This window comes from Limanda limanda, chromosome 14 (assembly GCF_963576545.1).
Source record: "Limanda limanda chromosome 14, fLimLim1.1, whole genome shotgun sequence".
NCBI classification, from domain to species: domain Eukaryota; kingdom Metazoa; phylum Chordata; class Actinopteri; order Pleuronectiformes; family Pleuronectidae; genus Limanda; species Limanda limanda.
The window spans coordinates 1,345,140-1,361,453 of NC_083649.1; the positions used below are offsets into that span (position 1 = coordinate 1,345,140).

Consider the following 16,314-nt stretch of genomic DNA (forward strand, 5'->3'; position numbering starts at 1 on the left):
AAAAGATCAGCACAAGAAGTTCACTCGCGGGACGAACTCAGACACTTTCCACACAGACTGTTCTTCAGGGTTTCCCCCCCCCCCCCGCCAGGCTAAGCGTCGCTTGTTTATTTATTTAGCTGAGGTGACCGCGAGAAGGCTTCTCTAGCAGCCCTACCACCAGGCTTAACAAGTTTTCTGGGGGAAACCCTGGTTCTTTTTCCACACGATCTACCACGGCTACAGCCGCACATTCCTGTTCAGCAGCACGATCTAAGCTGCTACAGAAGAAGGACGAAGCTTCATCCCGTCAAGGAGCATGAGAAATCCGCTCTTGTTCGGCCCAGCACGACGCCCGCTGCCACAGACGAACCAGCGAAACAGAGCTTGAGAGGCCAGGCTTTTATTCACTGAACTTCCGGGATATCTGCGCCAACGCGCATGCAACCCCACAAAACTAGGGTTAACAGTAAGAGGCTTTATTGTCTGGGCAGAGACTAGTTTTAATACTTAGCGTGTCGTTTAATATTTTAGTGTATTTGCTTGTGAGACCTCCGAGTCTCCTGTTTAGCCGTGACGAGCCGGCACTTCCGGTTCCGGTGTTCCGGCCTTGTTCTTTGTGTTACCGTGCCGCGAGAAGCGCCTCCGGCCGCACTGTTAATGTCCGTTTAAATCTGCAGAGATTTTACCGATTGAAACATCAGCACACAACGTCCGCTTGGGTGCTGAGTGGTGAAATTACTGTTAGCTTATCTCCGGCATGTTTTAAAGAGCTTCTCGGTTCTTTCCTCGCATGTTCTCTCTCTCTCTCTCTTCTCCTGAACCTACCTATACACACGTCGGATCTGTATTCATACATTTCACGTCACATAGTCAATTTATACTTGGGGAGCCTGAACGCAGCTCGCCGCCATTTTAGCGCCAAAAGAAAACAGAGATAAAGAAATCTCTTTGTCTGACGATTCATTTGTGTAGTTCACGTGGCGACCGCCATTTTAGGCTTCAGCCTCATGTTGTCCTTAACATATGCTCCATTTTGAATAACGTGAACCTACCATCATCTTGAATTTGACCAGATTGCGTCACCAAGTGACTGCGTCATTACGTCATTGCCACTCCCCTCTCTCTCTCTCTTTCACACACACACACACACACAGACAGACATACATAGACCATAGGTTTCACATGTGTGTGTTGTGATAAGTGCTGCTGCTGTTATTATCTTTGAAATATTGGAGTTTGTTAAAATGATGAATCATTAAATAACATTAACTTTATTTCCCCTTTTTAATAAATACTTTTGTAATTAAAGTATCTGTAGTCTGTGATTATTTGTGCATATGTATGTGAATACAGCTGGATTATGAAAGCCTGTGCTCAAACTTAAAACCCTTCATTGTTTATTATATAATCATTAATATTAACTATTGAGATTATTAATTTAACTTTTATCAGATGAGACTGATATTTATAGATTGACTCGTTGGTCCCTGTAACCAGGGTGGTGCCCCGCTACGATAAGTAATAATTACAGATTGTATCATTCTTAATTGATAATTTTATTGTTTTCATTAATTATTTAACTATTCTTAATGGATAACCTTATCATTTATAATTAATTATTTTACCATTCTTAAGTGATAGCCTTATCATTTTTAATTATTTTTAATAAATAATTTTATTATTTTAATAATCATATTTCATGATTATTAATAATTATACAACGTCAAGTCTACTACTATTGCACAACATCGTGAAGCGAGAAGAGTTGTTTCAATGACGTGTGACGCCGCCTCGAGACAGCCCCCGACAGTCTCGAGTCGCATCAGAACGCGTTCAACAGCCGGCGTCTGTAAGATTTTATAACAGTCCATCGTTACTCCTCGTGCCCAGGCGTAGTCCATCCTGAAGCAAAGATATGTATGTGAGTGTGTGTGTATGTAAGTTAGGGTGTTTGCCACAGTTAGGGTTAGGGTTAGCCGTGTGTATAGGTAGGTTTAGGAGAAGAGAGAGAGAGAGAGAGAGAGAGAGAGAGAGAGAGAGAGAAACAACATGCAAGGAAATAACAGAGAAGCTCTTTAAAAGAGCACTGAGCTCGACCGCTGGACCGGAAAGGGAGCGGATTTTTTTGAACGGAATGAAACTTCTTCTTCTTCTTCTGTGATGTGCGGCTGCTTGTAGCCGTTGGAGATCGTGTGGAAAGAAAAAGTCTGTGTGGAAAGTGTCTGAGCTCGTCCCGCGAGTTAACTTCCTGTTTTGATCTTTCAAGTTAAAATAACAAAAAGGTCCTATCAAAATAAAACGAACAAAAGTGGTAATCGCCTCCTTTAGCTACTGGGTTATCTGGTCAGGCCTGGGGAGGTCTGGTTGAAACGTCAGTACAGGAAAATGGCAGCGTTTTCTGTGAGCTCAGCGGTTTTGTTCTACCTGAGAGATCCAGCCTCCTCAGGAAGTGGTCATGGGGCCAATGGAATGTCAGGGTTACGACCTTAGTGGGCGGGGATTCGACCTCAGTGGGCGTTTTAGAGTCACAGTTGGGGGGTCCTCTTGAAGGACACCCGAGATGCTCCCCCACCAGGATAGCTGTGGAATGCGTGGTTTCAGAGTGAAACTGGCAAAACTGGTTTCAGCTTGGTCTCAAAGTTTTATTACCCATTGTGTGGTAGTGAGCACCCTGGAGTCTCCCCCAACACTGCTGTCCATAGACCGGAGCTTACACCTCCATTGCCAGACGCAAGTGGTAGCAACGCCAATCCGACTGCCTTCACCATAGGTAGTTTGAAATTGAAATAGCCAATGGCACCGGGAGCCTACTGCAGCTGCTCGCTCATTGGCCACAAGCAGCGTGAGTAAAATCGTCCAATCAGAGAAGACAACCTTCCCCCGGGCCCTGTCCTTTCCTGTCGCATCAGGATAGTGACGTCATTCATCATGTCTCCCAGCAGCCCTCTTTATGGCGGATGATTTAAATACATAAACACAGACAGAATAATTTCAAGAGGCTAGCTAGCACTGTTAGCCTAGCTTAGCACAAAGAGTGGAGTCAAGAGGAAACTGTTAGCCTAGCTTAGCACAACGACTGGAGTCAAGAGGAAACAGTTAGCCCAGCTTAGCACAAAGAGTGGAGTCAAGAGGAAACTGTTAGCCTAGCTTAGCACAACGACTGGAGTCAAGAGGAAACAGTTAGCCCAGCTTAGCACAAAGACTTGAGTCAAGAGGAAACTGTTAGCCTAGCTTAGCACAAAGACTTGAGTCAAGAGGAAACTGTTAGCCTAGCTTAGCACAACGACTGGAGTCAAGAGGAAACAGTTAGCCCAGCTTAGCACAAAGACTTGAGTCAAGAGGAAACTGTTAGCCTAGCTTAGCACAAATGATGGGATATAGAGGAAACACATATTTATGTGAAACTTTTTTTCTGCACTTTCTCCAGCGTCCAGCAGGTGCTGCTGTGACAATACACAATATGAGTCCTGCTACAATCCCTGAGGAGCCTTTCACAATAAGACTCAATCAAAACGCAAACTACACATAATAAATAAACACATAATAATGTTTAATATGAAACACAGAATACCTTTCAACACAGTTAATACAACATTTCTTACTTTCACCGCCAAAAACTGTCCTGTTGCTTTAATAATAATAATAATGATGATCACTAAACATTTAAATAAACATTAAACACTTTGAACAAATAAAAACAGAAAAGCCAGAGGAAAGAAGATGATTGTTTGAGCTAATCGTCAAGCTAACGCTAGTTAATTCAAGTTGCTGTGGAAAGTTTTTCAATTATCGTTGTAATTCTTTTGAATTTTGGCAACATATTTTAGGATCGGTTTAATAATTAAGACAGAAAATAACGTTACAAGAAGTAAATGAATCCAATATGTTCACAGTAATTTTAAGATAATTTATCTTTAATTTGATGAGGTTACTTGTTGTACTATATTCACTCCGCTAGTTGATATTTTTCTAATATAAGAATTTTTTGAATCTTGTCTCCCAGATTTCGAACATGCTGATGATTTATTGTTAAATTCTCATCAAAGTTGTTTTGATCGAAGTTCTTTGTATTGTAGTGTTATTCTACTGCTGTGAGCTCAGTGCAGGTGGAAGCTTCATGAGGAGGACGGATCGAAGCACCGATCACTGAACTCATCAGGAACCTGCAGGAAGTGGTGACAGGGAGAGAAGCTCCGCCCCCTCTCTCAGGCGTGTCATCCAGAGGCGGGTCAGTCCTTGCACTTGAGTCCAGGGAGCAGCCGGTGACGTCAGCAGGGACTTGATCCTGACGGAGCAGGTGAGTCAGTCTCCACCTTCCTGCACGGTCACAGGTTGGTCCTCCGCCCTGCCCTCCCAGCATCCTTAGCAAGCGGGGACACATGGCCGGGGACACAGGCCCGTCCTGCGCCCGCCGACCCGGGGAGGCGGTCTCGGCTGGGGGAGGAGGGCCAGCGCGGTGGGCGGAGCCTGGAGGCGACGCAGCGAGGACTGCGGCTGACGGAGGACAGCGTCTGCTGGCTGCCGTTCAGGAAGGACGAGGTGTTGGAGCCCTGATTGCTGCGGTAGTTGTAGTACGCCTGCCAGCCCTGACGCTTCCTCTTCCAGTGGCAGCGGAGGATCCGGATGAAGGCCTGAGGACGCAACACCAGTCGCACAACACGAGTTAGAGATCAACACGTCACTGCTGAAACCACTGACAGGCCCGAGATACAGGCTCCAGACCTCCAGACCTCCAGCTAGTCAAGCTCCTATCTTAGACGCTCTGTCAGTAGTATGAGTACTATCAGTAGAATGAGTACTATCAGTAGAATGAGTACTATCAGTAGTAGTAGTAGTAGTAATAGAGTAGTAATAGTACCTGTTTGAACTCACGGCTGTAGCAGGGGTAGATGATCGGGTTCAAACAGCTGTTGAAGTATCCCAACCAGAAAATAACTTTAAAGAAGGTTTCAGAAGGACGCAGGCTGCTGTTGAACGAGCCTGCAGACACACACAATAACACACAGGTAAACAAACAGACAGATAAACAAACAGACAGGTACACAAACACACAGGTAAACAAACAGACAGATAAACAAACAGACAGATAAACAAACAGACAGGTACACAAACACACAGGTAAACAAACACACAGGTAAACAAACAGACAGATAAACAAACAGACAGATAAACAAACAGACAGGTAAACAAACAGACAGGTAAACAAACACACAGGTAAACAAACACACAGGTAAACAAACACACAGGTAAACAAACACACAGGTAAACAAACACACAGGTTAACAAACAGACAGGTAAACAAACAGACAGGTAAACAACACACAGGTAAACAAACACACAGGTAAACAAACACACAGGTAAACAAACACACAGGTTAACAGACAGGTAAACAAACAGACAGGTAAACAACACACAGGTAAACAAACAGACAGGTAAACAAACACACAGGTAAACCAACACACAGGTAAACAAACACACAGGTAAACAAACACACAGGTAAACAAACACACAGATAAACAAACACACAGGTAAACAACACACTGTAGTTTTGAGCCTTGTAACGCTGCAGTCAACATGGCCGCAGCGTGTGTAAGTCAGGCTGCCTCCATGATTAAAAACCGTTAAATATTTCGTTATATGATGAGAATCATCAAAAGGAAACTCTGAGACCAGACTCGTGAGTTTTCCTTCCTCTCTCCTTCGTTAATCTCCTTGTTTTCGTCCGGTTCCTTTCATCCCGTCGGCTCCCGGGTTCTCTCCTCGCCCTCTGACCTGCAGACGAGCAGGTGATCTGCAGTGTGTCTGAGGATCTCAGAGGATTTGATGGATCAGGTTTTTGATGTTCTTGAGATAACACAGGCTGCTGAGGAGGAGGATTATGTTTCCCTGCATATGGACTTGTAAGGTCATCCTGTTCCCCAGGCTGCTGTCTCTGACTATATATGAAGAACTTCACAGTGAAACCTGACGTCTGTCCATCATGAGAAGAACGAGTGACACCTGAAGCCGGTTGAGTCTGATGTGTGAGCGTGAAGAAGAGAAAGTTTCCTCCTTCTCTCCCTGAGCGTCTGTTCTCTGTGACTCTGCTGAGTGGGGGCCCCCCCCCCCCCCCCCGGTGAGTGGGTTCCATCTCCTGAGAGAAGAACTGACTGAGAGTCACAACCTGTCTCAAGCAGCTGCAGCTGAAGAGTGAAGCTGAACTGAGATCAGTTAGAAACACTCTGAAGTTATTAACAACCAGAGTCTATCTCCAAGATTCAGCAGGAAACTGTGAAACATGAAGAGTTCTGATCAGTTTGGTGGATTTGTTCCAGCTGCAGCTCTTCAGCTTCAGGAAGCAGAGGATCATGATATGTGATGATGAATCGTCTGATTCCTGTTCTCCACAGGATGAACCCTTCAGACTCTGTGATCTTTCCTGTAATCTGCAGTGCGCACTCTGACAGGGAATATGAAGTCACCTGGGTCGTGGCTCCGCTCGTTAATTTTATTAATATTTAGTGATGCAGCGTTTACTTTCTGCTGAGTCATGATCTGCACTGCGTCCTCACTAAATCAGCAGTCAGTACAGACTCCTTTTCATTTTCACTCAACGTCTGCGTTTATTTCTTGGACTGGTTTGCAGCTGCAGACTCGATAAAGGAGAAGATGAGTTTCTACTCGGTCGTGATTCGTTCATGTTCTGCACCGGAACACAAACAAATTTAAACCTGCGAGTCTTTATTCTCACGATATGAAACCTAACGATGTTAACGTCTGATCTGTGTCCAGCTCTTGTCATAATACATTTTAAATGTTTATTTCACACTTTGTATTAAAACTGTTGTGTAAGAAATAGCAAATGTTGAATGGCCATCATGTTTTGCTCTTATTTTATATTTTACAGCCGCATCTCACAGATTTCTCTCATAAAAAAATAAACAAATCCATCGGAGACTTTCCCTCAAACAGTTTATAAACTGGTCACTTTCTTCTCAGGATGTTTCTGATATTTTTAGAACAAGAATCATCAGATTCATCAGAGAGACTCAGACGTGCTCTCCTCTCTCCTCTCGTCCATGAATGATGGTGTACATTACTCCTGATGCATTGTGGGATACAATTAGTCCACTATTTAGGGTATGAATAAATTTGCAAAACATTCAGACAGCAGTACAAATACAGAATACACTATATGGTGAGAAGTGAGGGACTTTGGACACAGCTTCAGACTCAAAGATCCACTGACTAGATGTCAGGGTCAAAGGTCACCTCATCAGAGTCAGGACGAGTACAGGGTGTGATTCTAATTTTGAATTTGATTTGTGCTGAGCAGAACTTGATGTTTCCTGCTCATCAGTAAAAATCTGACGCTGGAGCCGAGTTCCTGATTTCCTAAAAAGGTTCCTGGAAAATGCCTGGAGTCTTAAATCTGGTCTGAGATCAGCGCTCACCATTAAGCAGGAGCTATAATAACATTTATCTTAGTGTAAGACCCTGATGCGGCTTCACAGACGCCGTCCAGATGCAGCGCTACCCACAATCCCCGTCTGCATGTGACCTTTGGACCACAGCTGATTTCATAAGGGAGAATAAACGTCTCTAAACTCGACCGTGAGCGAACAGATCTTTTGATCCTGCAGAGAAACAGACCTGTGATCAGTGGATCCAGACAGAGTTTAAACCTTCCTCTGTTTTGACACGGCAGAGGCGGAGCCTAAAGATGGTGGTGATGACAGCGATGTGTTTGATTTGTTTGAAGATTGTCTGTCGTCCAGGTCATGATATCTTCATGTTCAACTCCTGATGAAATCATGAGGTCATGATTAAACCACAGCTAATGAACTGCAATCACAACTTCCTGTGGTTTGCATGACATCATCATTTCATCTCCTTTCCCTGCCCCCCCCATTCTGTGTCTGATTTAAACTTTCACAATAAGACGTGTGTTGAATTATTGTTTTCGTGATTTTAGGTGTTTTATCTTAGTTCTGATTCTTATTTCTCTGCAGTTAGAATGAAACGGAACCGGACAGTGACCTGCAGGACAAGGTGTGACGAAGAGGAGGACGTACCGATGGGCAGGACGAGGAAGAAGGGCAGCCAGCAGAGGATGAACATGCCGACCACCACGCCCAGCGTCTTGGCTGCTTTCTTCTCTCTGGAGAACTTGAGCAGTTTGACGGACAGCGAGCTGCGCCCGGCCGAGGCGCCGGGGCAGAGCTCGTGGTTCTGCTGGTTCCTGCAGTGGATCCTCAGCGTGAGCTCGTTGGAGTCCTGGCGCTCCTTCATCACGCCGGCCTCCAGGTTCTTGGTGGTGCGCTTGGCCACGATGTAGACGCGGCAGTACATGGCGAGGATGACAGCCAGGGGGATGTAGAAGGAGCCGAGCGAGGAGAAGAGGGTGTAGAACGGCTCCTCAGTGATCTGACACTTGGAGTCATCCTGTGGAGAGAAGGTTTGTAGAGTTTAGTTCTGATCTGATCACGTGACTCCTGATCTCAACTGACTCTGTTCATCACGTGTTTGAAACGGTCTCATGTTTGTCTCTGACTCGTCATGATGCTTCCTGTTATCATCTCAAAGCTTCAAGTCCTCAGAGACTCAGGAAGCTCTGACGACGAGAACAGTCTCATGTTGATTCCACCTCAAACAGACACTTTATTGATTCTTTAAGTTCTCAGAGGAAGATCAAGATAGTAGGGTCCGAAACCTCAATTCCGTGACCATTCTCTGGCAAATATGTTTTGATGACTGATTTGACATCTATACAACATTAATAAAAAATTTTGCCCCCATGTCCCTCGCAAAAATGTCGGCATTTTTCGCTAGAGGGCCGAATCCAAAATGGCAGCCGGCACTATCTTGTAAAGGTTACTTTTTTACCAGAGCACCTAGAATAATGTATGAATACACTTTTTGTGGCATATTGACCATAAGGATTGTGATTCTGACATAATTTTTACATTTCGACATTGTCTTGACCCCGAAATCCACGATGGCCACCATCTGGTAGAGTGAAAACGTAATTTTTGATACACAAATTAACTTTTTAACCAGAGCACCTAGAATAATGTATGAGGACCCTTTTTTTGGTAAATAGACCATAAAGATTGTGATTCTGACATCATCTTGACTCCAAAATCCAAGATGGCCGCCATCTGGTAGAGCAAAAACGTAGGCTGTGTTCAAAACTCTTAAAAGTTAGATAGCGGTCTTAATCCTTGATCTCTCATTTAGACAGGTGCGATGCAAGATATCTTACGTGTGAAGGTATCTTAAAGAAACATTGTTTTGAACGTCCTTTTTAAGATAGCATGTACGGTAAAGTGTGGCGTTGGTACGCTGAAACGTTAGGCTATCTGACGTAGGCTAACGTGCTATTGTTAGAAAGTTGGCTGACTGACGCCCCTCACGATTGCAACAAGATGAGCAGTGCGTACAGAACCTGGTTGCATGTATGAATGAGTTTGAATCCTTCCCATTCAACCCAGCATCACCTACACTCCGCACCCTGCAGTCAATCACGCCTGCTTCTGATGCGCTTGTTGCAGACTTCAACATAGCCCATGCTGCAGGAGAAGAGAAGTTGACATGCTTCTTGCAAGAGCGGGTATTCAAAAAGAATAAATCCGTCTATGCACCTGTCCCTCTGAGCAAAAGACTGACATTTGTCAAGGAGCCAGGCAAGGAGAAACCTGGAGAGGACCTCAAAGTTAGAGCTGCTGAGATGGAGCGAAGCGCCTTAAATGCAGTTATCAACCTGGTTGAGGTCAGTCAACTTGTGGACCTCCCTGAGTTGTTTGAACATCGTGTTGTCAAGGAGTGTGTGACCTTATTTAACTACAACAGCACATACAGGAAGACACAGAAGAGCCAACTCCTGAAGCTCTGTCTGCAGTCTGTAAATCTACAGGAACCATACACTGCTCTCATTGACATGGGAATGGTCTGGAGAATGGCCACACCATCAACAGAAGACCGACAGAAGCCAGATAGCACACAATACACATGGTCAGACTATGTCCACAAGATAGTATCTATCATCCTTGCCCGCCATCGTCGTGCTGATTATATCATCTGTGTGAATGACCCATACGATACAGCAAACTCAACTAAAGATGATGAGAGAGACCTGCGGGCACAGGGTAAGGCACATATCCCCAACACCTACATGAAATCGGATTATCCATTTCCCTCTGCCAGAGCATTTAACACACTGCTTTGTAGTGTAAGTAACAAGGGGCGTCTACAAAAATTGATATGCAGCTACCTGACCGACATTGCACAAACTGTTGATGCAGAGATTGTTTACTCTGTTGGCTCCCACTGTACTAACTTGTCAACCCAGCAACCGATGCAGAACTACTGCTTTGACCAGTCTGAGGCAGACACTATCCTCTTCTCCACGTACGCTGTGCTGCGAGAGTCAGGCTATAGTGGACCTGTTGTCATTGATTCTGCTGATACTGATGCCTATGTCGCAGCAGCGTTTATCTCAAAGCAACTGCTTGGTATGCTCTACATCAAGAGAAAGCAGGAGACGGTACTCTGCAGTGATCTGGTAACTGACGAGATGGCAGACAGCATTGTGCAGCTGCACTGTATGACAGGATGTGATGCTAACTCAGGATTCTATGGCAAGGGTAAGAAGTCAGTGTATGACCAGGTGGCGAAGAGCCCTGTGGCACGACAACAGCTCTCACAGTGCGGAGATAGCCTTGACCTTGAGGAGGAGGTGTTACAGGAGCTATTTAAGTTCACAAGACATGTCATCTATGGTGACCACAAGAGTAGCACCATGGCTGAGGCCCGTGCAGTGAAGTGGAGGAGCATGAAAAATAAATCATTCAGCCGTCTACCCCCAGATGAAGATAGCCTACGCCAACACTGCCTCCGTGCCAACTACTTGGCATATCTAGTACGCCATCCCTCCCTGAAGCACCACCCCTTGCCAATCGGACATGGATGGGAGTTGCTGGATGGTCATTGTCGCCCTGTCCGCTACACACAACCTGCTCTTCCATCACATCTACCTGCATCAAGGCCAGTTGAGGACAGCGAGGAAGATGAGAGCGAGTATGATTGTGATAGTAGCGATTTAGATTCTAGTGAGGCAGAATGCTCAGATTTGGACTAATCTAATATATCAATGTCCTTATTATTCACCAGTTACATTGTTAGAATAATGTGTAGCATTTAACAACATGAAAGCATCCTGTAATTTACTATTGTATGTCTTTTTTTAATGACCAAAAGGTAAAATTATTGGGGTACAATAATTTCTTATTGGCATGTTTCAAGTGTTTTTCGTTCCTTTCTTAAGTTACAGTTATTAAATAAAACTTATTTCTGATATTCTTTGTTTTTGTCCTTCCATAATAAGTAATGTATAAAGGCCATAGATCAACCATCTCCTGGAAACCTGGGGGCTGATTTGTGTATAAAACTTTACATTTTTGCTCTCCCGGATGGTGGCCATCTTGGATTTAGGGGTCAACAGGATGTCTAAATGTCAAAATGATGTCAGAATCACAATCTTTATGGTCAATTTACCACAAAAAGTGTCCTCATACATTATTCTAGGTGCTCTGGTTAAAAAGTTAATTGGTGTATCAAAAATTACGTTTTCACTCTACCAGATGGTGGCCATCTTGGATTTCGGGGTCAAGACGATGTCGAAATGTAAAAATTATGTCAGAATCAAAATCCTTATGGTCAATATGCCACAAAAAGTGTATTCATACATTATTCTAGGTGCTCTGGTAAAAAAGTAACCTTTACAAGATAGTGCCGGCTGCCATTTTGGATTCGGCCCTCTAGCGAAAAATGCCGACATTTTTGCGAGGGACATGAGGGCTAAATTTTTTATAAATGTTGTATAGATGTCAAATCAGTCATCAAAACATATTTGCCAGAGAATGGTCACGGAATTGAGGTTTCGGACCCTACTAAGATGCAGACGAAGACGTCGTTATCTTCAGACTTTAACAGCTTCACTGGAGGCGTGTGCTCAGAACCTTCCTCACGCATCAGTCATGTTGCGTCTCGTACCTGTGACGGCGGCTGCTTCCAGCCCAGCAGCGGCCCGATGGAGATGACGATGGAGAGGACCCACACGCCCAGCATGGCGAGCAGCGCCCGCTTCTCTGTGACGATCATCGGGTACTGCAGCGGGTATCGAACGCCGATGTAGCGATCGATGGAGATGGCGCACAGGGACATGATGGACGCCGTGCAGCATAGCACGTCCACCGCCGCCCAGATGTCACAGAAGATCCGACCAAACACCCAGGAATCTAAAACCTGTGGAGACAGGAAGAACCCGGGTCACTTCCTGCTCAGTCGAACAGCGCTCAGGAGGAGGCGTGTTCACAGCGACTGAACCCGACTTCTCAGGTTCTGCTTCTTCAGCTGACACCTCCAGACACTTTCCACTTCCTGACAAAAGCTAATTTGTTCACACATGAACTTCTGACAGGAAGTAAGGATCCCCCCCCCTCCCCCTCTGGTGGCCCCTGACCTCTCGAGACCCTCTTTCTTCCTCTGTTTCCGCTCCTTGTTTTAATCATTGATTAATCATAGAATCAGTTAAAAGTGTGTTAGTTATTGATCTTATAATAAATAACCCACCAGCAGAGGTGGGCAGTATTTCTATTACTTGTATTTGAAATACGTATTTCAATTACTTTGAGTATTTTGTAATTTGTATTTGATAGGGCCGCTAAAAAATCGAATGTAATTTGTAACAAAATACTTTAGAGTGGAGTAATTTTGTATTTAAAATACTCAAGATACTTTCTCCACGAATCCAAAAACGTGGAGTTTCTAGTATACATAGGCCTTATGTCTGATGCTATTCATATGTAATGAATAATTTCTTGTTGATACAAAGCCAAAGTTTATGGGCTGTTAAGTCCCATTAATATATACACTACAGTTCAAAAGTTTGGGGTCACTTAGAAATAACCTAATTTTTTCATTGTTTCAATGAAGATAACATTAAATGAATCAGATATACACTCTACACATTGTTAATGTAGTAAATTACTATTTTAGGTGGAAACGTCTGGTTTTTAATGAAATATCTACATAGATGTATAGAATTCCATTTCCAGCAACTATCACACTATCACTCACAATTATGTTAGCACAGCTGAAAACTGTTTAGCTGGTGAGAGAAGCTATAAAACTGAACTTCCTTTGAGCTAGTTGAGTATCTGGAGCATCACATGAGTGGGTTCGATTATACTCTCAAAACGGCCAGAAAAAGAGAACTTTCATGTGAAACTCGACTGTCTATTCTTGTTCCTAGAAATGAAGGCTATTCCATACGAGAAATTGCGAAGAAACTGAAAATGTCCTACAACGGTGTGAACTACTCCCTTCAGAGAACAGCACCAACAGCTCTAACCAGAGTAGAAAGAGAAGTAGGGGGGGGGGGCCCGGTGCACAACTCAGCAAGAAGACAAGTATATTAGAGTCTCTAGTTTGAGAAGTAGACGCCTCACAGGTCCTCAACTGGCAGCTTCTTTAAATGGTTCCCGCAAAACACCAGAGTCAACGTCTCCAGTGAAGAGGCGACTCCGGGATGCTGGCCTTCTAGGCAGAGTGGCAAAGAGAAATCCATATCTGAGACTGGCCAATAAAAAGAAAAGATTGATATGGGCAAAACAACAAAGACATTGGACAGAGAAGGATTGGAAAAAAGTGTTTTGGACATGAAGTTTGAGGATCACACAGAACAGGTGAAAAGATGCTGGAAGAGTTCCTGACGCCATCTGTCAAGCATGGTGGAGGTAAAGTGATGGTCTGAGGCTGCTTTGGTTCTGGTGAAGTGGGAGATTTGTACAAGGTAAAAGGGATTTTAAATAAGGAAGGCTATCACTCCATTTTGCAACGCCATGCCACGCCCTGTGGGAGGAGCTTGATTGGAGCCAATTTACTCCTCCAACAGGACAATGACCCAAGGCACACCTCCAAATTATGCAAGAACTATTTAGGGAAGAAGCAGGAAGCTGGTCTGCTGTCTGTAATGGAGTGGCCAGCGCAGTCACCAGATCTCAACCCATTGAGCTGCTGTGGGAGAAGCTTGTGCCCATCAAGCCAATCCAACTTGTGGGAGGGGCTTCAGGAAGCGTGTAGTGAAATTTTTACAGGTTACTTCAACAAATGAACAGCTAGAATGCCAAAGGTCTCCAATGCAGTAATTGCTGCAAATGGAGCATTCTTTGACAAAAAAATTAATTTCATATAACAATCATTATTTCTAACCTTGTCAATGTCTTGACTATATTTTCTATTCATTTTGCAACTCATTTGATAAATAAAAGTGTGAGTTTTCATGAAAAACACGAAATTATCTGGGTGACTCCAAACTTTTGAACGGTAGTGTATATACATAATCAGGGGTGGACTGGCCATCTGGCATACCGGGCATAATCCCGGTGGGCCGTTGACCCAATGTGGGCCGGTCTGGTCCGCTATGTTGTTGTTGTTTTTTTTTCTCTTCTTCCTCTCTAAATTCCCTCCAATTGGGCCGGCCAATTGGCTACAGAGGGCTAGCAGTGTGTTGCCAGCATCGACACATATTATTGGTCTATTGTTTGTCATTGTCAATCAATCATGGGCTTACAGGCTCAGAGAGCCCTGACAGTGCTGTCAATCACAACACAAACCAGGGGGGGGGGCGGGACCTCATGGCATTGGCGGGGGGAGTCGCGGGACTGGCTGCTGCTGAGACAGAAACTTAAAATGGATAATAAGAGTAAAAAACGCATCGGGAAAAAAAGCTGAAGTCTCTGGAGGTGGAGGCTGCTAAATGTGCCAAACTGACGGACCTATGTGGTGCCGGGTTCACCAGCCCAGCAGCAGCAGGTGCGCCGGGAGACGAGCGAGGAGGACTCGACAATGATGAGCGAGTGGAGGCAGACATGTGAGCGCGCATTTTCAATTTTCAATACATTCTCCAAACTGGCTCGTTACTTGAGCAGCGGAGGTTGGCGTCGCACGCCTCTACCCACGGCGCACCTCTCTCTCTCTCTCTCACTCGCTGCCCCCTCCCTCCTGAGATGTGCAGGTCCCGGTGGCGTGTTTGCCGTCGGGGGGGGGGCAGGGCGAGAGGTTGGTCTATCCCTCCGCAGGTTCACCTTCAGAAATCTTGTTACGACTTTTACTTCCTCTAGAATAGGATAAGAGATAGTGTCTTATTTTGTGTGCCTAGATCTGGTTTCCCTTTGCTGAGTTATCATAAGGGGCATTGTGTATCACTCCTGCTACTGATGAGAGGTCCATGTTTAGTGATATTTACAGAATGTTTTAGTGGTTATACTGCGGTTTATTAATGTTCTTGGGCAGACACAAGAGGCACTTGTTTATAGTTAATTCTTTGTTGTCTCTAGATGCACTGGTCCATTACTATTTGAACCTCAGCATCTAGGGTTCAAAATTGGTAAAATTATACATTATATGCATATTGTTGTTGTAATTTTTCAGTCAGTTGAGATAAATCTTGAGGAGAAACATTTTGGGTTGTTTTGTGTCTGTATAGGCCTACTATAAAAAGCACTTTGCATTTTTAATTTTAGTACTTGTACTTTTACTTTTGATACTTAAGTACATTTCAACACCAGATACCTTTGATACTTAAGTACTTTTAATATGAGCTACTTTAAGACTTTTACTCAAGTCACCCTGGGCCTGCCCTTTAGGGCTGGGCTTCAGCTGCAGATCTAAAGGCTGCTTCCAGGGGCATGGGGCCCTCAGCCTTTGTTTTTCTTTGCTTCTGCACCTTACAACATACATCACACCTTATTTTCACACATCCAAACACTGTTAACACCACTGACGCGTAGCATATTTTACACATCCCACTACGTAGTTAGAGCTATCTTGATTTGGAGTTAAATAAATTTACTTTTGGCTTGAGAGGTTTGTGTGTGGCCTCCCTTCTTGTTGCCATCTTTGAGCCAGGTGGTAACAGTAGTATGCATGAGAGAAGACGCCTCGAGATTTATGGACTTCTATGTGGTGTCCGCTGATAATGTAGTGGGCTGGTCTGGACAGACAATGCCAGGGCTGAATTTTTGTCCCAGTCCACCCCTGTACATAATCAATCAAGTTGTTGTCTTTTAATAGCTTTGCTTAGTTACACTGACATTCTGTGACTGTTCTTCCTTTTTCCGGGTTTCACCAGAGCTTTGTGTACATTATATATCTCAAACCTGAATTCTCTGCTTTACCAAATTGTGAGAAAAATGGAAAATCCAGAAAAAGTATTTCCTATATTTTAAATACAAAATACATGTATTGTATTTTGTTACATTTTCTGGCACCGGTATTTTGTATTTTATT

The 16,314-nt window shown here is 44.1% G+C and overlaps 1 protein-coding gene across 1 annotated transcript in view; it reads right to left on the reverse strand.

Moving 5' to 3' along the window:
* Positions 1-4,307: 4,307 nt before the first annotated feature.
* LOC133019725 (alpha-1A adrenergic receptor-like) overlaps positions 4,308-16,314 on the reverse strand; it is a 12,494-nt gene continuing 487 nt past the window's right edge. Inside the window, exons 2-5 of the mRNA XM_061086283.1 lie at positions 12,016-12,267; positions 8,037-8,406; positions 4,841-4,962; positions 4,308-4,613 (exon numbers count right to left, since the gene is read on the reverse strand). Coding sequence (XP_060942266.1) covers positions 4,308-4,613; positions 4,841-4,962; positions 8,037-8,406; positions 12,016-12,267 — 1,050 coding nt within the window. The remainder of the gene's footprint in view (positions 4,614-4,840; positions 4,963-8,036; positions 8,407-12,015; positions 12,268-16,314) is intronic.